At 43.1% G+C, this 27,793-nt stretch overlaps 2 protein-coding genes across 5 annotated transcripts in view; one reads left to right on the forward strand and one right to left on the reverse strand.

Annotated features, from left to right (window-relative positions):
• The window catches only part of FAM180B (family with sequence similarity 180 member B), a 336,925-nt gene that overhangs the window by 290,433 nt on the left and 18,699 nt on the right, over positions 1-27,793 (reverse strand). The gene's annotated exons all lie outside the window — the stretch shown is intronic.
• Positions 1,364-27,793, forward strand: part of MTCH2 (mitochondrial carrier 2) — a 37,643-nt gene continuing 11,213 nt past the window's right edge. Inside the window, exons 1-13 of one of the 4 annotated variants that reach the window (XM_060606669.3) lie at positions 1,376-1,577; positions 3,898-3,982; positions 4,139-4,245; positions 9,553-9,579; positions 10,004-10,066; positions 12,143-12,200; positions 12,482-12,533; positions 13,080-13,139; positions 15,508-15,601; positions 16,647-16,694; positions 17,352-17,419; positions 18,714-18,789; positions 20,619-20,824. In XM_060606669.3, the coding sequence (XP_060462652.1) occupies positions 1,491-1,577; positions 3,898-3,982; positions 4,139-4,245; positions 9,553-9,579; positions 10,004-10,066; positions 12,143-12,200; positions 12,482-12,533; positions 13,080-13,139; positions 15,508-15,601; positions 16,647-16,694; positions 17,352-17,419; positions 18,714-18,789; positions 20,619-20,705 (912 nt within the window). In that variant the 5' untranslated portion in view covers positions 1,376-1,490 and the 3' untranslated portion in view covers positions 20,706-20,824. Of the gene's footprint in view, positions 1,578-3,897; positions 3,983-4,138; positions 4,246-9,552; positions 9,580-10,003; positions 10,067-12,142; positions 12,201-12,481; positions 12,534-13,079; positions 13,140-15,507; positions 15,602-16,646; positions 16,695-17,351; positions 17,420-18,713; positions 18,790-20,618; positions 20,825-27,793 lie in introns of those variants that run through there. The other 3 variants (XM_078433470.2, XM_060606670.3, XM_078433471.2) reach the window with 3 other exon arrangements.

Here is a 27,793-nt window from a genome sequence, read left to right on the forward strand (position 1 = left end):
TTTCCTGTTGCACATTTCCTACCTTGGCCAAATTGGTTGGCTTCCTAGCAGCCATTCGGAAACCCCCCCCCCCCCCCATTAGAGTGTGGCGGTAGACCCGGAGCCTCTCCTTACCTTCTGCCGTGTTGAAATCCCACTTGGGCCGAGTTAAGGAGAAGGAGGCATCTATCTGAGCCTGGTCGGTGGTGGGATTCCCGTCCGTGCCCGAAACTAGTTTTCGGGCCTCATTGAGGATTCTTTTTGTTTCCTCGGTTGTGAACAGGACCTGCAAAAGCTGCTGGCAATCATCCCACGTGGGCTGATAGATAAAAAGAACAGAGTCTAATAAATCAATAAGCCCTGCAGGTTTCTCGGAAAACTTAGGATTCTGAACTTTCCAATTGTAGAGGTCACTAGTGGTGAAAGGCCAATAGTGATAGGGCTGATTCCCCTTTGTGTCTGGGGGTCCGGTGGCTCGCAGGGGCAGAATAGACCACGCCAGGCACTACCAGAATTTCAGAAATGAGCTCACACAGAAGAGACAGGGAACGGACAGACACTAACCGTGGCCAGTCAGGCTCTCTGGGTTGGGGGGGGGGGGGGGGAGGGTCCCTCGGGAGTCTTGGGGATCCCGGAGGAGCTCCCAAATGTTATGCCCAGAATTCACGATCCCCAAAGACCACCAGGGAGCCGAGTCTGATGCAAAAGCAAGGAACCTTCATTTGAGCTAGCTCGAGCTCAATCTCCTACCTGCACCGACGCAGCGGTGAGATGCCAGAGAGAGAGTTTCAAAAGCACAAGGGTTTATAGGGGTCTAGGGGCAGTTGGTGGGGTGATGGTCGTGGCCTTAGCTGATTGGCTGGGGAAGGATCAGAGTCCCGTTGTGCAGGTTGCCGGGCATGGTTTGTATGGGAAGTTTGGACGGGTGAGCGGGAAGTTACTCAAGGGGAGGGGGTTTTAGCGAGTGAGCAGGAATTTCTTTCTGCGGGTTTTCCCAGAAAAGGGGGCCATGTCGGGGACATAGTCACTCAAGATGGAGGACACAGAACAAAATGGAGTCGGCCAGCCTAGGACCGCTCTTTCAGCCCAAAGTGCAACTGTCCAGGCAAAGCATAACAGAGAACTCTCCAATTCTTTTATTCCTCTGACCTTGCCTTTGTCGTCAGGGTCACTGACGCCCCACTGCCACGCCCATTCTTCTCCTACCGAGGCTCCCAGCCTGCGCAAGCGCAAATGAAACTGCCTTCCTTAGTGGAGGGCGCGGATCCCACTACAAAACGCATGCGCCCCTGGACTGTAAGCCCCGCCCCGACCCCTGCGCTGGCTCGCGAGCGCCTGCCGTTTCTCCGGGAGGGGTGGTGGGCGGGGACTGGGCGGAGAGGCGCGCGCCGGTGTGTGCGTGTGTGCGCGCGCCGCGGGCGGGCCAGTGAAGCTGGCGGCCCTGGCACGTGATACGGGAGCGGCTCGGTCGCTTGGTGGCTTGGTCTGTCTGTCCGTCCGCGGGTGCCATCATGGCGGACGCAGCCAGTCAGGTGCTCCTGGGCTCCGGCCTCACCATCCTGTCCCAGCCGCTCATGTACGTGAAGGTGCTCATCCAGGTATGAGTCGTCGCCATCCCTTTCCCCGCCCGGCGCCTTGTTTAGTCGCCGCTGCCCTCCGCGCTTGGCGATCGGCTCCAGCCTTCCCGGGCCTTCAGTCCCCTGAGATGCTGCTTTTTCCCTGCTGTCCCTTCCTTCCCCGCAGGGACAGCTTCCACTGCCCGCGCCTCTTCCACTGCCCATGGGCCTTCCCCAGGTCTCGCTTCCTTCCTGGGGAAGGCGGGGAGGCCCGATCCTTTCCCCATAGCCAACTGCCGTCCTGCCCTGCCCGGTGAACTTTGTTTTTTCATCCCTGAGGTTGATACTGGCCAGTTGCCACCAAGAGCTTCCCAACCCTCCCTGCATACCCCTCTGAAATTAGCATTCACCTCCTCCCCCAGCCCGAACGCAAGACATTAAATATATTAAAGACAAATTTGATATTAAAGGGGAGCCAACACTTGATTAGCGTTTTTTTTTCTTCTTTTTTCTTTGCTACTGTTACTCTTCTGAGATTTAGCACCAGATACCCAGGTAAACACAAGGAACTCATTCAGAAGTGAGAGGATTCACTGAGCTCACTGAGCACTCTCCCAAGAGCAGCCCTTGTGACTCATGACAGTGGAAACCACATCTGTCTGAGCTTGGAATAGTTCAGATGAAAGAGTTGAAGCATATATATTAGTTGCTAATCTACTGTGAAATAATCCTTAAGTGACATTTTACATTCGCAGGCAAGTAACCCAGGTTTTAACTGATGGTACACTATTTGATAGTGTTTTCAGTTGCCTTTCTAGAATTCCCTGTGATGGGCATGTCATTCATTTTTTTAAACTCTTGTTGAGAGTTGACATAATTATGTCATGCATTATTCCAAGGAAGGGAGCAGTGATTAGAACCCCTGTCCTTGCCATCTGCCTTTCTGTCAGAAACATGCAAGACCCTAAGGAGGGCCACATTTCTTACTATTGAGTTGATGCTACTCCGTATTATGTGTTGCTTGGCTGACCCACGTGGATTCAGATTCCGTACGTAAAAGGCTATTATAAAGTAAATTATTTTAACTAAGAACAAAGATTTTGATTGAAATGTGCTATGACATCTAAAACAGAATTGGCACATTTGTAGCTAAATAGTGTCTTGAGATGACATTTTGCAGTAAATCTGCTATGAGCTCAGTACTTCTTCAGGAGACAGTGTTTTTTTAGTGACGTCTAGAGCTCTTGTCTCAAAAATTTTAATATCCTCAGCCCTGATTACTTAACTTCTGTGTGTTGCCAAGTGTCTTTAAGGGTTTTGGTGAAATTTCCAAATACTCAGCTTTATTTATTTATTTTTTTAGTTTATTTATTTATTTTGAGAGACAGTGGGAGAGGAGCAGGGAGAGAGGGAGAGAGAGAGAGAGAGGGAGAATCCCAAGCAGACTCCGCACCGTCAGCATAGAGTCTGATGCGAGGCTGGAACCCATGAACCACGAGATCATGACCTGAGCTGAAGTCAGATGCTTAGCTGACTGAGCCACCCAGGTGCCCCCCGAATACTGTTTTAAAAATAGTTGTATGGTAGCACTTTGAGGGAGCTCAGTCAGGAGTTAATTGAACAGGTTAAGAATCACAGCAATAACGAGTCAAAACCAAGTCCTATGGCATTCGTTCTCTCAACTTTCTCTTTAGCACTAAGAATGCTGAATATATTGTAGAAATAAAATGATAATCATTAACTCTAAAATGGTCTTCATTAGATTATTAATGACAATCAGCTTGTTTAACATGGATTTAGCTTATAATCATTTCCCACATGACTTATCCAACCGTATCTGCATTTGCCTTTTGAGTGTTTCATCTTGATAGCCAAATCCATAGTGGATACTGGCTTAGTCTTCTGTTTTGTCCAAATATAAAAAATGTGTTTGGAGAGCGTAGCTGGCTTAGTTGGTATAGCATGCAACTCTTGATCTCCCAGTTGTGAGTTTAAGCCCCACGTTGGGCATGGAGATTACTGTATTTAAAATGTGTTAGATTTTCTTTAGAAAATATTTTTGAGCCTCAGTAAACTGTAGCTTTCCTAACACAAAAGTTCCCTTACTCTGTTTTCAATTTGATACTAGTCCAGCTCAGCTACATGGCTTACTTTGTAGAATTTGAACCAAACAAAAGGAAGCTTGGAGTTCATTGAAACTAGTGTTATCAGTTGAGGGAATAAGAAACTGACAAGGATGATACTTCATCATTGCCTCGGAAAACATATGCTGTATTTTAACTGAGGTTAAAAATTATAACTTTACAACCAAGGTATTTTGGGGAATATTGCTTAGTATTGATACATCCTATTGTTTTTAAAGGTGGGATATGAGCCTCTTCCTCCAACAATAGGACGAAATATTTTTGGGCGGCAAGTATGTCAGCTTCCTGGTCTGTTTTGTTATGGTAAGTGTTTTTGATTTATTTGGAATTGGAGGACATTGAGGATGATGATAGGTAGGCAGGAGGTATGGAAAGAAGATATAGAAAGCCTGTTGACATGAAATTTCTATGTAACTATTTCTTTCAGCTGGAATTTAAATCTCTGACTTGTGTTCTTAGCTCAGCACATTGCCAGCATTGACGGGAAGCGTGGGTTGTTCACAGGCTTAACTCCAAGACTGTGCTCAGGAGTCCTTGGGACCGTGGTCCATGGTAAAGTTTTACAGGTAAGAACATCAGTTCATCTTCCCAAAGATTTAGATTACCTTTTATGCAGTTTGTTCTACTGACCAAGAGCAGGGTTATTTTTGCTTTTTGTTTTTTTTAATAATTGTTTACTTTTGGGGGGAGAACACAAGTGAGGGAGGGACAGAGAGAGGCGGGTAGAGGATCCAAAGCAGGCTCTGTGCTGACAGGTTGACAGCAGTGAGCCCAATGCGGGGCTTGAACTCAAGAACAAGGAGATCATGACCTGAGCTGAAGTTGGATGCTCAACTGACTGAGCCACCCAGGTGCCCCAAGAGCAGTTTTAAAGATATATTTATGACCGTGATCTTTCTTCCTCTTGAAAACATTTTCTTCAAATATCCATTTTTTTTTCTTTTTAAAAATTTATTTATTTTTGAGAAAGAGAAAATGTATGCACAAGTGGGGGAGGGACAGAGAGGGAGGGAGGGAGGGAGGGAGGGAGAGAGGGAGAGAGAGAGAGAGAGAGAGAGAGAGAGAGAGAGAGAGAGGGAGGGAATCCCAAGCAGGCTCGGAGCTGTCAGCCGAGAGAGAGAGAGAGAGAGAGAGAGAGAGAGAGAGAGAAAGAGAGAGAATCCCAAGCAGGCTCGGAGCTGTCAGCCGAGCCAACGCAGGGATCCATCTCACAAACTGTGAGATCATGACCTGAGCCAGTGTCATGAGTCAGACACTTAACCGACTGAGCCACGCAGGTGCCCCCAAATACCCATTCTTAATTCTTTCCTGGGACGCAAGGGGAATTTGTATAAAATGAAGCATTTGACTTTGATCTACACAAACTTCGTCCTGTGAATCAGTCATTCTGAGAAGAAAATGAATGCAATTATTCGATCTCCTGCATAGCTCATTTGATTTCTTTGAAGGAGGAAGGAGGCTGATTAAAACATACATATTTCTTTCTGAAGTTATTTTTTTCTTATCATTACCCCTAGTAAAATGTTTTCTGTTACAAACTTATTTTTTATGTATTTATGTTTAAAAGGTTTTTTTATTGATTTATATTTTAAAGTAAGCTGTGTGCCCAATGTGGGTCTTAAACTCACAACCCTGAGATCAGGAGTCGCATGCTCTACCTGTTGAGCCAGCCAAGTGCCCCACAAACTTATTTTCTTAAAAAACTTAGCAAGATAAACATAAAAGTCAGGATAGTGGTTATCTGTGGGAAGAGGGAAGGGAAAAGGGACCATGCATGACATTTGGGGGTAATGGAAATGATTTTCCTTGACCTGGATCATGGCTATGTGGATATTTGTCATGTGATTATTTATTCCATCATTTATATTTTGTGCACTGTTTCTGCAAATGTGTTAATGTTAAATAAATTAAAAAAAAAAAATTTTTAACCACCAAGGTCCATGTCAACTGCAGGGCTGTAGAAATTTTGGGGAAGTAGGGGAAGAGGTAAGAGGTGGAACTTTGGCTATCTGTATCTGAGGCATTTGATTTTAAGAAAGCCAGAGATCTGAAGTCTGACACTTAACCAGCTGAGCCACCCAGACGCCCCACTAACTGCTTATTTAAATAGTACTGGGCACAATCCTTCATTTACTTTTGTAGGCTTTCACATTACCCCAGTTCTAATGTTTTATCATCTGATGACCATGTCTTGATTTTGTTAGTTTCATGATCTAATTGGCTTCGATTTCATTTTTTTTAAAGTTTTTATTTAAATTCCAATTAGTTAACATACAGTGTAATATTAGTTTTGGGTGTACGGTGTAGTGATTCAACACTTCCTTAAATCGCCCTCTGCTTATCACAAGTGCCCCCCCTTAGTCCCCATCACCTATTTCACCCATCCCCCACCCCGCCCACCTCCCCTCTAGTATCTATCAGTGTGTTCTCTGTAAAGAGTCTGTTTCCTGGTTTGCCTCTTTTTTTTCCCCCATGATCATTTTTTTTTTAATGTTTTATTTATTTTTGAGAGAGAGAGACAGTACGAGCAGGGGAGGGGCAGAGAGAGAGAGAGAGAGACAGGATCCGAAGCAGGCTCCAGGCTCTGAGCTGTTAGCACAGAACCCAGTGTGGGGCTTGAACTCGTGAACCATGAGTTCGTGACCTGAGCTAAAGTCGGATGCTTAACCAACTGAGCCACCCAGGTGCACCCATTTGTTTTGTTCCTTAAATTTCATGTATGAATGCTAATTGGCTTCAATTTTAAATTCTCTTCACCCTTCACTGATTTTTGAGTTGGAAAGGTTTTCAGTAGATTCCTCACATGGAAGCTGTTTCACCCTTTAGCCACTTTATTATTCTTTACACTTATTCTTTTGTTATGTTTTTAAGTAAGCTCCACTCCCATTGCGGGGCTTGAACTCATGACCCCAAGATGAAGAGTTACATGGTCTACCCACTGAGCCAGCCAGGCGCTCCACCTTATACTTATTCTTGTTGTCATGCCTGTGGGCTGAATGTGGAAAAGTGTGGGTAGCCCGTGGGTGAGAGTAATGGAGTCCTAATGGGCAGGTATTTTTGGTGGATTGATTACTAGTGTTTCATTCCCAGCCACACCCTCCCCCGGGCTCAGTGAAAGTATTGCCCTTACCCGAGTGAGATTTACATATGGAAAGACAGCTGTCCTCTAGTGGGCTTCATGTGTAGACTTAGAGCAAAAGTGAAAGTACTACTTGAGAACAAGGTCCTGTATGTTCCAGAAAGTAATAAACTCCCAGTAATCAGGTACCCTGAATATATGTTTCACATGTAGCCAAATGAAATATAACAGGGGATTGGTACTACACTTAGTATCAAAAGCAGCTCCATACAATCAGGAAGAGAGACCAGTTCAGGGTTGGTGAAACTGTTAGCCTTTTATAAGAAAGAGTTCTGTATATTTGAACCAGAATGAAATTAAATTCTGTTCAGAATAGTATAGAAAGGACAAGAGGAAATTTTTATTTTAAGTTTCTTTTTTTTTTTGAGAAAGAGCAGAGGAAGGGCAGAGAGAAGGGGACAGAGAATCCCAAGTGGGCTCTTCCCTGACAGCAGAGAGCCGGATGCAGGGCTTGAACTCACAAACCGTGAGATCATGACCTGAGCCGAAGTCGGACACATAACTGACTGAGCCACCCAGGCGCCCCTAGAAATGAGTGAAAATTTTATTTTATTTATTTTTTTTAATTTTTTTTTTTAATGTTTATTTATTTTTGAGACAGAGACAGAGTGTAAACAGGGGAGGGGCAGAGAGAGAGGGAGACACAGAATCTGAAACAGGCTCCAGGCTCTGAGCTGTCAGCACAGAGCCCAATGCGGGGCTTGAACCCACGAACCGTGAGATCATGACCTGAGCCGAAGTCAGACGCTTAACCGACTGAGCCACCCAGGTGCCCCATGAGTGAGAATTTTAAAATACGCCTGAAACCATTAGAATTACTCTTAACTAAAGACTTGGAATTTGACCCGAAAACATCATATTGCTTAATCTTAACATTTACTCCCTTTCTTCTGATTTTTCTTTTAAATCTTTTTTTAATAGGAAGTATTGTCTGTTTTTTAATCTGGTATAACTAGTGACTCAATTGTCTGCTTCTTTTATTTCACCTAGCCCATCTTCTATTCCTGAAGTATCCCACAAATAATATTTCCTCTTCCAATCTAGTCTGAGCCTTGGCAGTGTTCAAGTTCTCTAAAAGAGAACAAAATCTTCTCTCGCCTGTTTTAGAAACAGTCAGATACAAAAGGAAAAGTGAAGCGATTTTAGCTCTTCAGACTTGGCACCAATTCTCTGTTCTTTTGTGCAGTGAAGAAAAGAGCCTTGCCCTAATTTGATATTGGTACTACTTTCTTTTTTTTTAAGTGAGATAAAATTGGTACAAAACATATGTTTCAGGTGTACAAAATTATAATTCGACATCTGTGTTCATTACAGAGTGATCGTCTGGTTACCATCCATCACCATACATTTGACCCCATTTGCCCATTTCACTCATCTTCCATCCCCCTTCCCTTCTGGTAACCTGTTCTTCGTGTCTATGAATTGGTTTGGTTTGTTTGTTTAAATTCCACATGTGAGTGAAATGCAGTTTTTGTCTTTCTCTTTCTGACTTATTTCACTTAACTTAGTACCCTGAAGGTCCATCCATGTCTCAAATGACAAGATTCATTCTTTTTTATGGCTGAGCAATATACTCCATTATGTACATATACCACAATTTCCTTATCCATTCATCCCACCGATGGCCATTTAGGTTTTTATATCTTGGCTACTGTAAATAATGCTGCTATAAACGTCAGGGTGCGTATATCTTTTCAATTTAGTGTTCATATTCTTCAGATAATCCAGAAGTAAAATAGCTGGATTTCTATGGTAGTTCTTTAAAAAAGTTTTTTTATTAACTAATCTCTATCCCTAACATGGGGCTTGAACTCACAACCCTGAGATCAAGAGTCTCATCCTCCACCAACTGAGCCGGCCAGGCACCCCCGATAGTTCTATTCTTAACTTTTTGAGGAGTGTCCATACTGTTGTCCACGGTGGCTGCCTTAGTTGACGTTCCCACCAACAGAATCAGGTCATTTTTCTCCACATCATCTCTAACACCTGTTATTTCTTTTTGTTGACAGCCAATATAACTGATGTGAGGTGGTATCTCATTGTGATTTTGGTTTGCATTTCCCTGCTGATGAGTGATGTTGAGAATCTTTTCATTTGCCTGTTGGCCATCTGTATATCTTGTGCGGAACAATGTATATTCATATTCTCTGCCCATTTTTTAATTGGGTTGTTTGGTATTGGTTCTGCTTTTTCATGAAAAAGCCATGAGGCTTTTTCCATAACCTTAGGCCTAGGGTATGTTTATACCACTTTATTTCTGCTAAACATGTATGTTTAGTAAATAATACCCTTGGGTTTCTGTTTTGGTTGGTTGTCCTGTTTCATTTATTTATCTATCTATCTATTTATTTATTTACTTACTTACTTACTTATTTATTTAAAAAAATTTTTTTTGAGTAGGCCCCACACTGAGGCTTGAACTCACAACCCTGAGATCAAGACCTGAGCTGAGATTAAGAGTCAGATGATTAACTGACTGAGCCATCCAAGCACCCATTTCTTCTCTTAGATGAGAGTTTTCATGAGCATTTGCCTGTTCCTCTAGCTGGCCAATATGTTAAACTTAGTAATAAGATATCTTAGAGACACTTACTTCCAACTGATAATAGAAATAGAAATTATTGGAGATATTCAACAAAAAAAAAACCCAGAAACTGTTTTACTTTCATTTTATGTCCTCTCTCAATGACACTATGACAGCCCTAATCATCCTTTCTTTTCTTTTCCTTTGTAGCATTACCAGGAATGTGACAAGGTTGAGGTATGTTGGAGCCTATTTATATGCATGGGTGGCCCATTTCCCTTGCAGATTATTATTGCTCTTTGGTCCTCTTTAGGAGAAGGGACAAGCAGTCAGTTTTCCTTTCATCTCAGTGAGCGTTGGTGTACAGAGTGGCCAGGTGTTGGAACAGTTTTATTTAAAACCATCAAGATAGGGGCACCTAGCTGGCTCATTTGGTGGAACATGTAACTCTTAACCTTGGGGCTGTAGGTTCAAGCCCCGTGTGGTATGTAGAGACTACTTAAAAAAAAAAAAATCTTTAAAAAAATTAGAAACAGAAAGAGAGAAAGAAAGAGAAGGAAGGAAGGAAGGAAGGAAGGAAGGAAGGAAGGAAGGAAAGAGAAAGAAAAAAAAAGAAAGAAAGAAAACTTTCAAGATACCTGTCTTTCGTATTGATTTCCAGGATTTAGGCCCTGGGAATGTACAAAAAGAAGTCACACCTTCCTTCGACCAAGTTATCAAAGAGGTAAGAGACAAATTATGTCCTGTGCTATTTCCCAAAATCACAGTGTATGCAGTGTGGCATTTTGTGGAATTAGGATCATCAGGCCTGTGTGTTCAGCGTTTGTTCCAAATGAAATCAGACCTTCAATTTAATTTGGGCTTTTCTATATAGATATCATAAAAAAGAAAAAAAAAAGCTATTTGGATTGCATGCATTTGAAGGAAACTAATTTTGTGGTCATCTCATCTTTAAAATTGAAGAGGTTTTCCCTGAAAGTTTTCTAATGGAGTTGTAAACATCTGGCACAGTGTTAAATTAGTGGCCAGGTCCTTTGTGAATTGGATATTATCCATCTCTCTGGAAAAGCATTTTTTTTTTTTTAATGTTTATTTACATTTGAGAGAGAGAGAGTGTGTGAACAGGGGCGGGGAGGCAGAGAGAGAGACAGAGACAGAATCTGAAGCAGGCTCCAGGCTCTGAGCTGTCAGCACAGAGCCTGATGTGGGGCTTAAACTCACAAGCCATGAGATCATGACCTGAGCCAAAGTCCTCAATGGACTGAGCCACCCAGATGCCCCTCTATCCATAAAAGTTTTTACAGTGTTATTCTGACTTAGGGGATTGTTCCTCACACCCATTTTCCTCTTCCCATCTCCTACCTTAGGGGTTTGTTTCATACCTGACTTAATGTTTATGGCTTTCAAAAGTACTCTTTGATTTCTTAGTCTTCACATTGTCTAATTGTTTTTAGTGAGGTTACAATTTTCTCGTAAATGCTGCTTTCTTTTAAAAAAAAATTTTTTTTAATGTTTGTTTATTTTTGAGAGACAGAGCGAGAGCAGAGGAGGGGCAGATAGAGAGGGAGACACAGAATCTAAAGCAGGCTCCAGGCTCTGAGCTGTCAGCACAGAGCCCAACGTGGGACTCAAACCCACGAACCGCGAGATCATGACCTGAGCTGAAGTCAGACGCTTAACTGACTGAGCCACCCAGGTGCCCCAAATGCTGCTTTCTAAAATATATATTCCAGGGGCACCTGGGTGGCTCTGTCAGTTGAACTTCCATCTCTTGATTTCAGCTCAGATCATGATCCCAGGGATCCCAGGGATCCCTGTGCTGAGCATGAAGCCTGCTTGGGATTCATTCTCTCCCTCCCTCTCTCTCTGTCTCTCTCCCTCTCCCTCTCTCCCTTTCCACCCCTCTCACCACCCCCCCACTCTCCCTCCCTCTGCCTCTCCTCTACTCCCACATGTACATGATCTCTCTCTTTCAAATAAATGGAAGAAATTAGTTTTAAATAATAAATAAAATATATATTCCAAAGCAAATCTTACTACAAGTGTAGCTATCAGATGAATCAACTTTGTTTCCATAAAGTTTCTACTTTTATTAAAAAATAGAGGAACATGTATTAATATACATTTTGTATTTTCTTAACTTCAGTTGGCCCATCCTGTCCCACAGGCTCTTCTCAGGACTACCGTACCATGAGGGCTGTCTTAACTAAATAACTGAAGATAATGTTTAAATGCATAAACGAATGACCTGGTGTATTTACAACCTACCTCCAAGTATTGTAATTTAATTTTCTTTGCTACTTCTTTGCAGAGTCCTGGACAAGAAAGATAAACTAGGATAAATAGCATTTCTGAGATATTGCAGTTACATGGTTGTGGTGGAAAAACAAATCAGAGTTGTTGTGTTGGGACAGATTAACTAGAGCCTGACATTTGAATAATGTAGATATCAGAGTGTGAAATCACTCATAGTGAGAAAGTGACTTCAAAATCTAAAACACAGGCCTCACAGTTTTCTTCCAGCTTGGTTACCGTTTGCTGGTGACCCTCCCTGTCTTTTTGCCTTTTTTTGGTCCCCCAATCTGTAAAATCGAGAAGATAACCGAAATCTGCTTTGCACATCAGTTTTGAGAAGTAACCCCAACAGAACGTTGAAATCCACGACTGAGCGGTCTGAGATGATGACAGTGTGTTACAGTATCACGTTCAGGGCAGGAGGGCCCTGTCGCCCACATTACTTCTCACAGGAATTTGAATGTCATTTATTTAGATCTCAGAAGTGTGTGTTGATTGTTTCTAGACAACTCGAGAGATGATGGCTCGTTCTGCTGCTACCCTCATCACACATCCCTTCCACGGTATGTTTGCACTTGGTAACTGAAATCTGATTTGTGACCTTACTTTTTAGAGCATGATCTCTCCTCTCCAACTGCTTAGACAGATTGATGTGGGAGTTCACTTAAGTGCCTTGCCTGTGTGTTTTTTGTTTTTTGTTTTTTGTTTGCTTACTTGCTTTGGCACTTATCCAGTTTACCCAGAGAGCAAAGTGTCTTTAGGTGGAAAAAACTTTTTTTCTTTTTCAGGGCTATCAAAATTTATGTCGACGTAGTTTTAAAAATCTTTTCTCTGTGTTCTGCAGTGATCACTCTGAGATCTATGGTACAGTTCATCGGCAGAGAATCCAAGTACTGGTAAGTGTTTTTATTTCCAAGGATTCAAGGAGATCAGTTGAAGTGCTTTACATTTTTTTTTTTTTTAATCTTTATTTATTTTTGAGAGAGAGAGAGACAAAGTGCGAGCAGGGGAGGAACAGAGAGAGAGAGGGAGACACAGAATCCAAAGCAGGCTGCAGGCTCCAGGCTCTGAGCTGTCAAAAGTGCTTTCCATTTTTATGGTGCCTTAGATATATCATTTTGATCAAGTTGATATATCATTTGATATGCACACACACAGAAAAGGGAAAATAGAAGAAAATGGCCTGGGCACGTTTAAGAAGCTACCCAAGATCTCAGAGTAAGTTGCAGAGACACTAAAGCCAAAATTCACCCTGACTCCATGTAACTAGGTAGTAATATCTCCACACCTGTCCCGAATTCAACTGTCTTTACAGAGTGAGGGTGGCAGAAAAGGGGGTGGGATATAAATTTGACCTTGTCAAAAGTGATAATTGAACGTTTTCTTTAGTAGCTCCAAAATAATCTTCATGTATTTTTGCCTTTCCATCTTCTGTACGTTAGTGGACTTTATGACTCCATAGTAACCATCTATCGTGAAGAAGGCATCCTAGGATTTTTTGCGTGAGTAAATTGTTGATTTGTGTGTGATTATTTGTGGGAATGGAAAGCTTTAATGAAAATAAGGACATGACTGTTTAATCCCTGGAGAAAATGTACTCTCTGGGTTTACTTCATGTTAAACTCTATTAAGGTCCCTCTGACTTAAATTCTCTTGTAAAGATCCCAGACTTTTACTTCCAGACATCTAAAACACTGGAAATCAGAGGGTTTTGTTTTTTGTTTGGGGGATTTTTTCATTTTGTTTTAACAAATAAATTTATTCCAAGTTTCTACCTTTATAATAAGTTCCTAATGATGTACAGTTGATAAACTAGGGAAACTTAATTTTTGAAAAATGGGAGAATTACCTAACATGTATCTTCCTTATCCTGTGAGTAACATGTTTTTGCAAGGCTATATCCGTTCCCTTGAATTTCCTTTAGAAGAACTTAGACTACTACTGTCATTCTTCTGTTAACAACAGAAACTGTAAATGGTCCTTTTTCATTTTCAGAGGGTTTCCATGTCACTGATTTTATTTGAGCATCCTAGTCTGGGAGAGGGGCGCCTGACTGCCTCAGGTGGTGGAGCACACGACTCTTGAGTTCAAGGTTGTGAGTTCCAAGCCCCACGTTGGGCACGGAGCCTACTTTAAAGAAAAAAAAAAAAAAAGTAAAACCAAACAAATCGCCTGGGAGATAGGCAGGGTAGTTACTATTATTCTCATTATAGAGGTGAAAAAAAGTTGATGCTCTGGGAATTTCATTTGCTGCCGGTCACGTAGCTGATAGGTAGTGGAAGTGGCATTTGAACCCCGGTCTTCAGTCTGTGGGGTAATGTTCATCCTGCAATTGCATACTGCCTCACCTAGGTCACCCAGGCCCTGGGAATGTGTTTTTTGATATCCCTCATCTATCTCTGGGCCATTCTTGTTTTGTTTTGTGATTTTGTAGCCATTTTTGGCCCTGTCGAATTTAAGTATCAAATACCTTAGCCAAAATTATAAATTATATGTATTTTTAAAATTATTATTCATTTATTATGATTTACATGTTTTTTATTCCTAATCACTTATTATGCATTCTTTTTTATTATTTTTTTTTTAACGTTTATTTATTTTTGAGACAGAGAGAGACAGAGCATGAAGCGGGAGGGTCAGAGGGAGAGGGAGACACAGAGTCTGAAGCAGGCTCCAGGCTCTGAACTGTCAGCACAGAGCCCGACGCAGGGCTCAAACTCATGGACCACAAGATCGTGACCTGAGCTGAAGTCAGACGCTTAACCGACTGAGCCACCCAGGCGCCCATACATTCTTTTTTTTTTTTTTTAATTATATCCAAATTAGTTAGCATATAGTGCACCAATGATTTCAGGAGTAGATTCCTTAGTGCCCCCTCCCACAACCCCTCCAGTAACTCTCAGTTCTCCATATTTAGGAGTCTCTTCTGTTTTGTCCCTCTCCCTGTTTTTATATTATTTTTGTTTCCCTTCCCTTCTGTTCATCTGTTTTGTCTCTTAAAGTCCTCATATGAGTGAAGTCATATGATTTTTGTCTTTCTCTGACTGACTAATTTCACTTAGCATAATACCCTCCAGTTCCATCCACATAGTTGCAAATGGCAAGATTTCATTCTTTTTGATTGCCGAGTAATACTCCATTGTATATATATCCCACATCATCTTTATCCATTCATCCATCGATGGACATTTGGGCTCTTTCCATACTTTGGCTATTGTTGTTAGTGCTGCTATAAACATTAGGGTGCATGTGTCCCTTCGAAACAGCACACCTGTATTCTTTGGATAAATACCTAGTAGTGCAGTTGCTGGGTCGTAGGGTAGTTCTATTTTTAGTTTCTTGAGGAACCTCCATACTGTTTTCCAGAGTGGCTGCAGCAGCTTGCATTCCCAAGCCAAAACTATATTTAAGTCTCTTCTCTGAAGCAGGCACATTTTTGTCCCCTCTTGCTTATAGTTATTGATAGTAAGATGAACCATTGGCCAGAGCTCCAGGATGTATAGCTGGTCTGCATTTGAAAAATGGAAATTGGGTTGCTTGGGTGGCTCAATCCATTAAGTGTCTCAGTCTTGATCTCAGCTCAGGTCTTGATCTCAGGGTCGTGAGTTCAAGCCCTGTGTTGGGCTCCATGCCCAGCGTGGAGCCTCCTTTAAAAAAAAAAAAAGGGAAAATGGGAAAGTCATTAGAGATTAGCCTCTAGTATAGTTACATTACGTAGAATGAACTAGTTAGGACTAGATTCTGGCAGTCAGTGTCTTTTCAGTTCTCTAGAAGACTTTAAAATCTGTCTTTGAGAAGTGTTTGTATTGAGTGGATTATCTTTTTACTGATCACATTTTTTGGCTCTTATTTTTATTGTTTTTCATGTAGGGGTCTTATTCCTCGCCTCCTAGGTGACATCATTTCTTTGTGGCTCTGTAACTCACTGGCCTACCTCGTCAATACCTATGCACTGGACAGTGGGGTAGGTTGTGATCTTGATGAGATGTGCTGGTGCTGACTTTATTGATTTCACTGGGCAGCTTGGGTAGCTTTAAAGTAAGGTGGTGGGTCACCTGGCTGGCTTAGTCTGTACAGCATGTGACTTGGGGTTTTGAGTTCAAGCCTCACATTTGGCATGGAGCCTGCTTAAAAAAAAAAAAAAAAAAAAAAGATAAAGTAAGGTGGCACTTTATTACGTGCCAGACTCATCATTATATAGCTAAACATTATCAGTCAACTTTTCGAAGGCTGATGGAGTGACCTATGCTATTTACCATGAAAAGATGCACCTGAAAAGTCCTTAGGGTATGGCTGAGTCAGCCTAAGAAATCTAGCCCTGTCTCTGTGCTGCAAGGAGATCACATCTGTATTGGTACATAATTTTGGAGGGCAGTACAAAGCAGGACAGTTTTATAGCATATTAATGGTGTTTCATCTAATCTGAAGTGTTAATGGGACTCCTGGTTTGGGCTTTTTAGAAACCTCAGCCTGGGAAATTTTGAGAATTAGCCTTTCCTGGAAGCTGCGGGCCTCTGTGCACTGGCAGCCCCATAGCATAGTGGGAAATAGAACACACACAGAGGGAGGACTGAATCCACGCTGTCCACTTCTAGAGTACGGAGACTTGTCTCTGCAGCATCTGGTGCACAGCTGGGTGTATGTAGAGGTAGTGACTTGTCCCTCAGGTGTACCACAAATGTAGTTTCCAGGGACTGGATTTCTAGGACATCAGAAAAGGTTACTTTTCTTTTCTTTTTTTTTTTTAAATCCTGGGTCTATCACATTTGTTCCTAAGCCATCGTAGTCTAATGCAAATTTGTCTCTTAATGTTGAATCAAGTTGATGATTTAGTTCACTGCCTTTTTATGGTCACAGTCAGTATTTTATATTTTCATCTCAAAATTAATTTTTAGGCTGTCAAAGAAACTAAAAATTTAGAGATCGAATATATTGATATGAGTGGGGACAATTAGCTGTTAGCATCATCTTAATTTTCTTATTCTGAAAAGGCTTTATTCCTGTTTTAGGTTTCCACCATGAGTGAAATGAAGAGTTATTCCCAAGCTGTCACAGGAGTGAGTTTTTTAAAACCCCCTTAACCTTCTAGTTGTGTTTTGTTTTCTTTTCAATTTCATCTGGGTCGTGTCATCACAGATGTCTCACAGGAATGTCTCTCAAGTTCATTAATGTTTCTCAGAGGTGAGAATGACCCAGGGTCCCCTTGTCACAGGAGCGGCATTAACAAGCCCACATGGTTTGGTCTATGCCACCGTGCCCCCAAGTCTCAGGCCTGCTCGCGGCACCCCACTGATCCTGTACTGGACAACTTCACCCTCTTGAGTCTGTGGAGTTTTCCAGTAGTTGACTTCTGAAGTAACTTCCATCATTTTTGGAAGGACCTCATGTTTTCTTACTTTCTTCAGGGGTGTTTTGAAATGCTTCATTGTATTTGATTGCATTTACTTTTTCTCTTAAATAATGTAATTCAGTTTTATTTGAAGGAGGACTCTGTCACGGTACGGGATGCCTTCTGGCCTTTTGTTAAAGTGTTGGGTGTATCGGTATGTTAAGAGGAGGAAGCATCTCCAGGCTCAAAAATGTGAGCTACTGAGAAAGCAAAGCTAGTGGTGGAGTGTTGCCCACAGTGGCGCTAGGGCTTTAAGGGAGAGGAAGGAAGAGAATAAAGATTCAGAATGACCTAATAACTTAGCTGTCTTTTTACCACTTCACAGTTTTTTGCCAGTATGTTGACCTATCCCTTTGTGCTTGTCTCTAATCTTATGGCTGTCAACAACTGTGGGTAAGTGCCCTGCATTTCTTATTCTAGTAGTTGGCTGCCTGTATGTCTGCCTGGCAGAGCAGTCCAGGGAGAAATTTGGGGAGGAAAAGTACAGTTGTTGCCGTTACTAGGTTTCCTAAATCTTTTCCCTGTATGCCCCATGTACCAGCGGTGGCATCAATGTATGTTTTATTGTAAGCAGCCGTCTCATATCCTCTGTTAGAATATCTCTCAAGTACTTACAGATAATATTCCCTTCCCTGTAGTTTAGGTCCTCTTCTGAAAAGGTGGGATTGTGATCAAATGACTCTATTTCTATATCTTTCCTTTATTTGAAGTCTTTATCTTCCTTTTAATGAAACTTACAAAGGTTATGTCAGGGGTTGAGTGGCAGCTTGTAGGGGCTTCATGGAGAAAGTAAGTTTCTTTCCTAGGGACTTCATGGAAAAAGGAAGTTTTAAAGAAAGAAAAGTAGGAGATTTGGTCCATAGAAAGTTTCTTTCTTTTTTTTCATGGGAAGTTTTTTAACCTTTCACTGTGTTGGTTGAGAAGGATGGATGGGGGTACGGTGGTGGACACCACCGATTTCCAGCTTCTGGACGCCGAGTAACGACCGCATTGGGCAGGAGTTTTGCCTCTTTCTTTAAGTCAGGACAGTTCCAGTGCAGTGCCTGGCGCCATATGCCGTTAGACGTGTCACTGTTTTCAAACAGGGTATCAAATAGATAGCTGTGTGGAGATTCGAGCATAGTTATCATACTTCCTGTCATGTCACATTCTGGTTGTTTTGTGCCCAGTAGGGCACCTGCCACATCTTAACCCAGAGCGTAGTAAAAGAATGAGTTGAGGGTATTACTGTCCCTGACAGATTTTTAGGGAGGAAGAGATTACGGGTTATATCTGAGTAAAGTATGTAGTCACCACTGTTTAGATTCGTTGCCATATTTAGGCTCTGTTGAACATCACTTAGCTTTTAAGTCTCCTTGCCCTGCTTTTATAATTGCTGTGTTCTAGAATTATATTTGTTCACAAATTAAAAACCCAGATGTTTTAGAAAATGCCTAATTGGTTGACATTTCTGTTTACTTGCTGTTTCAAAACCTAAATATGAGGGAGGAAAATCCTTTTGGGATGCTTGCTCTTTTTTCCCTTTCTGAATATTTGTTTCATTAGAGCTAAAATTGTCTCTTGGGGAACTTTCTAGGTAAGAGAGTATTTTGACAAAGATTTATTGAACTCTTGAGAGAACGCTTTGTAAATGTTAATTTGAATAGCTAATCTTTTTTTTTTTTTTTTTTTTTTTTTCCTGTTTCAGGCTTGCTGGTGGATGCCCTCCTTACTCCCCAATATATACTTCCTGGATAGATTGCTGGTGCATGCTGCAGAAGGAGGTACTAGTGTCTTACTCTCTCTCTCCTTCCATTCCTCCCCCCCCTTCCTCATCACCCCTCCTCTCTATTTTCTTTTATTTTGTTTTTGTTTGTTTTCTTAAATAACGTCTCTGGAATCCCAGGTTAATTTTTGTAGCTTACCCTTTAACTACCAATTAATGCACCCTTTCCAGTGTTCCATGTATCGCTCCAGCAGAGTCATAAAATGTGCTGCTGAGAAGTCATCAGGAGGGGTAATGAGGAATTGAGAATCTCTGGATGTGACCTGGAAGCCATTTGAGCGATCACATTCAAATTACAAGTAGGGTCCAGGTAGACAGTTATCCTGGTGGTTAAGATGATGGCCTCGATTTCAGATTATTTTTTTCCAACCTCATCTTTTTTCTCGTAACTTCCCACAATCTCCTTATATATTCAGGTGTTTTCCTGCAGTAGAGAGGAAACTGAGAAACAAGAAGCTGTTTGTTTTACATTATTTGTCACAGTGATGTTGATGGAGCTGGCCTCTTACTTCTGGAGTGTTTTTAGAGAATGATTTTGTCCAGACTCCAGTTTCTGGGTTTGTTATTGTGAGGTGTGTCATCTGCAACCACAGGTCTCAATCAGTCTGGCCAAAGCTTTATTAGGTTAGGAACCAAAATGGGTGGCTGTGTGCTGAATGTAACACGGGATCACTTCTAATGGCCATCAGTTTAAAGCTGTTTTTAAGCGGGAAGCACTTTTTAGAGGATTGTGGAAGATAGCGTATGAGGAAGCTCTTTGTTGCATTTTGTTATGGCACTTGTAATGCGTGTGAGAAAGGCCTTTGTTCACAGAGCTCAGCCTAAACTGTGAATGAAAAAGGCTTAAGTGCTACTGTAGCTGCCTTTTTGCCCAGTGTGCAAGCCCAGCAAGCCCTGTGTGAATCCAGGCTAGAACACGAATGATTGCCATACACACCTAACATGAACGTTCTGGGTTCCGTTCTGAGTCTTACACTCTCTATTGGGCAGTCTCTTATCGTGGTCCCCATTTAAAGGAAAGATGGCCTTTCTTTCCCTGCTTTCTAACTAACCCCCTGCTGTCGGAAGAAAGCAGATAGAAAATGTATTAGGGTATCAGACACCTTGTCGAGGGAGCAGTCAGTCCCATAAGTGCTTAGGACAAGAGCAGCAATCTTGATGGGGTATTTGCTATATATCAGGCATCGTGCTGAGAGCCTGTATCAGCTCGTGCAACTCTCAAAATAACCATATGAGGAGGATGCATAGGTACCATTCTTTATCATCCCACTTCCCATCTGAAGAAACTGGGACTTTGAACCATTAAATAACACTAATTCTATAACCCAAGGTTATAGACTCTGTATTTGTGAGAGCGGGATCTGTGTGCAGCCAGTCTAACTTGAGTCTAGTCACTTAAGCTCCTAAGGTTATTACTTTAATTGTAACATTTTAGAAGTACTTCATAGAGACCTGACCATTCCATTAAAAAGTAAATAAAATCTAGCACTTGGCGAGTGGTAGGACTGTCTCCGCACTTTATATGTACTGACTCATTTGATAACCCAGCCGGCAAGTGGCAGAGCCAGAATCCAAACTGGGAATTCTGTTGAAATAAGTCAGAAATTCTTGCCTTACCCGCATGGCAAAACTGTAAGTTAGTTCCACGAAAGCTCGGCTTGAGTCAGAGTGCACGTTGCTGCTCTGTACAGTGATAGCCCAGTCTTTCCTGGCCATTTTAGTCACGTCTCCAGAAACGTGTCCAGTTGGATCTCTCTGCTGATTTGGACTGGCTGACCTCATGTTCACACTAGACTTTATTTGTTTTTATTTTATTTTTTTTTCCAGGGAAATATGAGCCGAGGAAATAGCTTGTTTTTCCGGAAGGTCCCCTTTGGGAAGACTTATTGTTGTGACCTGAGAATGTTAATTTGAAGATGTGGGGCAGGGACAGTGACATTTCTATAGTCCCAGATGCACAGAATTATGGGAGAGAACATTGATTTCTATACAGTGTGGCGCGCTTTTTTAATAATCAATCTTGGGAAAATGGAGGTGTTTGGTGTCTGCCTTTTTTGTTCTTTTTCCCAGCACTACGTAATTTACCACTGAGAGTTCCCCTTAGTTACTATTCTGAAATGGGATGTTTGTGCCTCAGATTCCTTACTTAGAAAACAAAAGTTGCATTTTCCTAAAGGTATAGGCAGGTGGTCATGTGACTTGAGTCTTAATTTTAAGGCTTTTAAAATGTAGAGTACATTCTCAAGAAAGAAATAGTTCTATAAAACTTAAGAAATTTAATAAGGTAAACTATGTGGGAGGTTATGAATACCTTTTCTTTAGCAGACCCTAAAACCTCAGCATCCACCAGAATCTGCCTCTCATTATCTGCTTCTAAGCACATTTGATTCACCCTCTCATTCTTCAAAAAAAAGACCATTGCTAAATTACCTTGGAAAATCTCTACGGGGTATCCACTCCTTCAGTTTCTTATTGCAAAGTAATAAATTGTTGCCAACAACAAAAAAAGGGAAAATTACAGAGAACAAACAAGATTTGGAAAGGAAGCATAATGGCTTCTTTCCCCCCTCCAAAGAAATTCTTATCATATAAAATATGAAAAGCAAATACAGCAGCGGTAGCCCCCCCTGTTTTTCAGTAGCCCCCTTTCTTAGAAGTCTTTGCCGAAGTCCCTAAATTATTTTCATTGTATATAATTTTTCTATGTGATTATAATCTTATAATATTTTCTTCAGTCTTTAATTTTGTTTCTTTTTTGTTGTTGCCGAAGGTGAGTAGTTTACTTTTCATTCCTAATGATGCCCTTGGAAAGTGTACTTATAACTCCTTATCTGATAACGCAGACTTAAGTCCGCAGGGTTCTTAGGATGTTGACCATCTCGCATGTCATACCCTCAGTTGAGCATGTTAACATTTATAGGAGGAAAAAAATCACTTTAGAAGGAAATAATTTCAACTCAAGCATAAAGCTCCTATTTACTCAGGCCTTTTTAAAGCAGGTTAAAATGCTCTAAAATGAGAAAGCATATGGTTTCACTACTTAAGTAATCCACTGGATGTTGCCAAATGAGCAAGCACTTAATTTGCTGCTCCTCAGACTTCTCTATCAAAAGAGCAGCGCCCATAATATTAGTGTGAGCACGTAGGGGTGTCCTCCCTCCCTCAGGGTTTAGGAATACAGCCTGAAGTTCATGAGTAGCCTACCTTGAAATGTCTTTGATGTCTCTTACTTTGTTGCAAGAAGTAATGTAAATTTTATATTCTATTCAATATTATATGCATTTGTTTTAATATGAAAATGTTTTTGCATTACCCACTCCCCCCTCCCCAAAAAATCTTCAGTAAAGATGATCTAGGAAAATGTGCCATGTTTACTATCCTGTGGCTTCTGTGCTCATAATACCTGCCTGTTTCTAGTCGAGAAGCTTATTGGACTCTAAGAACCAGTCTGCCACCAGAGGGCGCCAAGACTTCGGTTTTGCCTATGCAAGTTGGGCCGTGAAAAATTTTAGGAAAGCCTGGGATTGCTCAAAGTGCTGTCCCATCAGTTAGTCTAACTGCATCCAAGGTATAGCTACAATAAGGGTACTATACCAGTGGTCCTCCATAATATTATATAAGCTGTTAACATAATGAAACATCTATAGAGTTTATTCAGGGGTTAGTTAAATGCGTGTAAGTATTCTTAAGATACACCTGCAAGAAATAATGAACTGACTCATTTTGTTTGTAAATAGTACAAACCTAGATAAAGATCATCTAGTAAGCTGCACCTGTGAAACTGAGCAAGTGGTTTGGCTTGGCAAGTGCTGAGCTAAGTTCCCAGGAAATATTCCCCCAGGGGGTGTGATGGTCATTGAAGCAAAGAATCTGGGATTTTCTGCAACTTTTGGAGTGGCTCTATAAACTGCAGAGTATAAGAGCAATCTTAGGGTGAAAGAAACTAACCGTAGCTCTCCATTCCAACTTCTTACTGATACCTAAGCATAACCTCGGCATTGCCTCTAATTTTCTACTCTAGGAATACCTTCCTTTCCCTCTCCTCATTGAGATTTTCCCCGTACGGTGAGATTCCATCCCGGTGCCATCTCTCTGTGAAGTCTCTCAGTCTCTCAGTCCTCCCAACCAGATGAGGTCTGCCTTCAAACTCCCCTGCCCCAGGGCTTGTAATTACAGTACAGACTAGTCTGACAAAATGGAAACTGCATCTGTTACTTACTTCTAAGTTCAAGGCTTACAGAGCAGTGGCATTACTTCTCTCTGATCTGAAAATATGTGAAGAAAAAGAAAAATCCTCTTTAGCCCCTTAAAGCAGGCCCACTAAAACATCAGCCTTGCTGGCTTTATAGAAAAACTAGCCTTTCACCTAGCAGTACATGCAGTTGGTCAGTTTGAGGTCCTGTGGCAGGTTAAGGGAGCAAGAAGAGAGAACGAGTATTGGGAAGTCGTGACTGTCAGGCCTGTCATGTAAGTTTTCATTCTCAGAATCTTTGGTAGAATAAATATCCCCGCTTTAGAAATAAAATGAGGGGGGCCTGGGTGGCTCAGTCGGTTAAGCGCCCGACTTCAGCTCGGGTCACGATCTCACGGTCCGTGAGTTCGAGCCCCGCGTCGGGCTCTGTGCTGACGGCTCAGAGCCTGGAGCCTGTTTCGGATTCTGTCTCTCTCTCTGACCCTCCCCCGTCCATGCTCTGTCTCTCTCTGTCTCAAAAATAAATAATAAACGTTTAAAAAAAAAAAAAAAAGAAAATGAGAAAGAAAATTTAGAAATAAAATTAGTAACTCACTCAAAATTACATAGGTAATTCTGAGTTAGATTCAGATCTGAGTCTTTAAGTCCAAGCTATGTTTTCTGCTTCATGAAGGCTATGAAATGCTGAGAAAACCAAAGAACATGCCTCCCACAGAGTGAAGTGTAGAAAGGTCTTGCCTCTGCAGAATGACAAATATGAGAAACAACCAAAAATAGAAATGATCGCCATTACTTTCCCAACCATTACAAAAGTTTATGTAGATGGAAAGCTGAGTTACCGCACAGTCAGCATTCCTAGGAGTACCATCAGTCCATGTATGTGGCCTCCTACTGTCTTTGGAGAATAACATCTCTGGAGAGTGATTTACGTGTCAGCTCCTCTGATGGATTCTTCTAGAATATCCCAGCATATTGAATGGGTTCATTCAGGCTGCCTCCCTAAGTGCCATAGTGATTTATGTCTTTGGAGTTTTTTGTTTTTTAGATACAAAGATACATGTTTTTCATCACCTTTAGGCTTACCTAAAGATGTCACATGTGACTTCTCATTAATTTTTTTTTTCCCCTGTTGATCTCTCATCTTCCTGTCTCTTTAGACTTGAATGATCCAGAATCTTGCATTCTGGCTTTTGCCCTAGAGGGAAAGTTGTGAATGAAAGATTCTTTTGTCACCAACCAAAAAATACCTTCTTTCCAGGAAAATATCTTTGATGGTAATGGCGATTAATTTTATAAGGTAACTGAGTGTTTTCCTTCCAAATACCTTTGTGCATATCCAGCAGCTTCCTCGCGTTTGCTGCCTAAAACGATGTCTGGAGGAGGGCCCCTAGCAATGCATGTGTGAAGCCTCCCCAACATGCCCTGCTAGTCTGCCGGGACTGTGTGGCCAGGAGCCAGAGTCTTGAAAAGCCCATTTTCCCTTGGTCTCATAAGTGGGTTCCTCTGAGGTCCAGGCCCTGACTGTCCTGGCTGGGTCCAGTGAGGCAGATTTTGCATTAAAACCACAATTGTTCTGGAACCACCTCACTGCAACCCTGAAAAAGGATGCTTTCAAATAGATGCAGATCAGTGCCTTACACCTAAATGCGGTGGGAGAGCAGACAGCTTAGAGAGCAGCAAGGAAAAGAGGGAGAGAAATGTGAACCCGGGGTGCTGGTCAAGACGCCCCACCTTCCTGAGAGGGACAGTGGATGATGGAATGAACCTTGTCCCTCCGAAAGCCTGCAGCATGGCAACGGGTGAGAAAGTCTCCAGCGCCAGCTCCTGTCTTGCTAAGGCAGCCAGAACGGACTCTTCCAGTAACGCTACATTTTCATGGAAAACCTATTAGGTACTGCGGTTTGTTTCCAGAGCAGCAGAAGGAGCCAGAGGTTAGATAGGGACAAGAGAGAATTGTACCTACTTGCTTCCTATCCAGTCTGCGGCCCTGCCCTCCTGGCGTCAAAAGACTGGAGAGAATGTGCTTTGGCTGAAAACGAATAAGGAGGGTGAAAATGGAAAGAACAGAGCCGCACCTCACTTCAGACTGCTCACCTCCCACTGGAAAGCTCCATCTCATGCCTTTCCTCCCCCAGGAGGCCCACGTTTAGAGTCTGCAAGTGCAGCGCTCAGTTACCAAGTGCACAGCCCGCACGTAGTCGGTCCTGTGCTGGGGGCAGCGGGGAACCGAAGGCGTGTGACAAATCCCGTCCCATGGCACTTGCTGGGCAGTGAGGGAGGGGTGCAGTATGACAAGGACATAAAAGCTAGGGATGTTGGGAGGATTAAACGGAACCATGTGTGGAGCAGCAAAGCCTGGTGTGCTGCAAGGGCCCTCCCCGAATCTCCACGCCCGCCGTGTGGCTTGCACAGAGCAGCCTGCGTGCCAGCAGAAGCTGAAGCCAAGCCCCGTGGGATCCACGGGAGGGCACGCTCACAGCCTGTCGGGGGGACTCGGGGAGGACTTCACGAAGGAGTGGCGTCTGAGGTGGTTTTTTTAAGGACATTGAGGATCCTGGGAGCAATTTCCAGCCTTGTCACTTAGCAGCCGTGCGAACTTGGGCAAGTCGCTTGATGGTTTTAAGCCTCGGGCTCCTCGTCTCTAAAATGAGAATACTACTTTTCTTATTGGAGTGTTAAATGTAGCGCGGTGTTTGATGGGGTACATTTGGTTTTGGGAGCTGTTGTTATTTAAAAGATTAAAAGGGGGGGTGCTTTACAAGTACAGACGATAGGGACAGGGTCACAGGGTCAGCAGAACCTAGAGTTGAGGGCAAGGGACATTGCGTCTCTGTCAGCCCTACCCTTTCCTCTAAGCTGTGTTTCTGCCACGGAATGAACACCCAGAATGGACTCTGACGTGGGACGCAGTAAGGGTTGAATGAATGGACGTCCTTCGGGAACCTCAGACCGAGATACATCTGAGCCCCTCTCCCCAAGCCTGCCCTGGTGGTGCTTGCATTCTCGAACTTGACTCGACCCTTCGTGGTCGCCCTGTTTCCCAGACTGGAAATCCTGGAGAAGACTTCGAGTCCTCTCTGCCTCTCCCCCTGCTTCTGAGAAGTCCCAGCTGGATTCCCAGAAATGCCTCTTGACTTTGTCATCCCCGCAACCCCAGCGCCCGGATGTACGTCTCTGCCGGGCAGCAGCCTTCTATCTTGTCTTCCTGCCGCCAGCACGGGCCAGGAGGCACTAACCAGATAAAGCTGGGGCTCCACAGCGCGCCCCGGGGCGGGGGGATGGCGGACCCCACGGCGTCTCTCTGCCTCCACGGGCCTCCAGCGACGGATAAAATGCCCTTTTTGACCCAGCTGCCCAAGACTTCCCCTCGCATCCTTAGATCATTCCACCCTGAGCACGAGCCAGTCCCAGTTTTCCTCCTGCCACCTCCCCTGCGCCGCACATGTTTGCCTGGCAGCAGCTGCTCTCTGTTATCTTCCACTGAAGCTTCGTGCAGGCGGAGCCAAGCTGAGAGACAGGGATATTTATAAGTAGCAAGTGGGTGTCAACTTCTGCAGTCGCCAACGTTTTAAACAAGCCTGATTCCCCCTCTCCTCCATTCGAACTTTGAAATTCCCGTCCACCTCCTCCTCTCCCATCTCTTCCCAAAGCCTGCGGAGTTCCTGTCCTCGATAAACCTGGAGACCTTGGTGGCTGAGAGATGTGATGTGGGAAGAAGTGTGGGAGACACTAGTGAATTCAGGATCTGTAGACCGGTGGGCAGAGTAAAAGGTATTGAGAACTCACATAAATGTACCTACCACCTAATAGTAGGATTGTTTCGGTGGTCTGTTTACATGTCCTGCCCGTGTATTAGCCCACACCTGCAAAACACCCACGTAAGCAAAAATCCCCAGGTAATCCCCGTTTTCCTGCGGAAAGTGAAGCTCAGAAGGGTTATGTCGCCTACTCCAAACTGGTAAATGACAAAGCCAGGATTCAGACCTGGGTCTGCAAGTCTGAGGAATTTCTAAGTGTGCCATGTATATGCTAATTTTGTCTGCATAGATACAGGGGAGCAGACTTAAATGAGGAGTCAAACGTGAGACCTGATGAGAGGGAACTCGTGACTCTACAAGTGAAAGGGTCAATGGCGTAGGTCATGCTTGCATACTCAGAAGCCCAGCAAACTGGCTTCATTAAGAAAAGGCATTTATTGGCCCACGTCACAAGTGGCCAGTGGTTAATCCAGCGGTGAAACACGGGCATCAGGGTTCCCATTCTCATCCCTTCGGCCCACCGGCCCGTCTGCCTGGTTTCCCACACAGGCTCCCTCGGCATCGCAGCAAGAAGCCAAATGACAGCTCTGCTCACGTGATTTCTTAGAGCTCGTAGTTCCAGAGAACAAGCAAACATCTTCTAGGGAAGCCCCAGTAAAAATCCCCTGGAGGACTTTGGCTCAAAACACAGGTCAATCTGTAAACCACTCAGTCTGTCTGGAGTACTCCACCACTCTCCTGGCCAGACCTGGGTCACAGGCCCAGCCTGCAGGGGTCAAGATCCAGGGTCCACCCCCACTGGAACTATGTCCTTTGAGCTCGAGGAGCATGGCGCATCCAAGGAAGGTTCTCCAAGTAAAGACACCACAGCCTGACCAAAGGAAACAGTTTGAAATAGAAAGGGGAACAGTCCACCAAGGGCGTATATGCACCTCCGAAAACCCATGAACCTGAGATGAGCACAGGGGTAGATGTGAAAGCTGTGCACCGGAATGTACACAGATTATTTCAGTCACCCCGTCAGCCAGATAATACCATTTGTTGAGGCGTGC

The sequence above is a fragment of the Panthera onca genome, chromosome D1, assembly GCF_046562875.1.
Source record: "Panthera onca isolate mPanOnc1 chromosome D1, mPanOnc1 haplotype 2, whole genome shotgun sequence".
NCBI classification, from domain to species: domain Eukaryota; kingdom Metazoa; phylum Chordata; class Mammalia; order Carnivora; family Felidae; genus Panthera; species Panthera onca.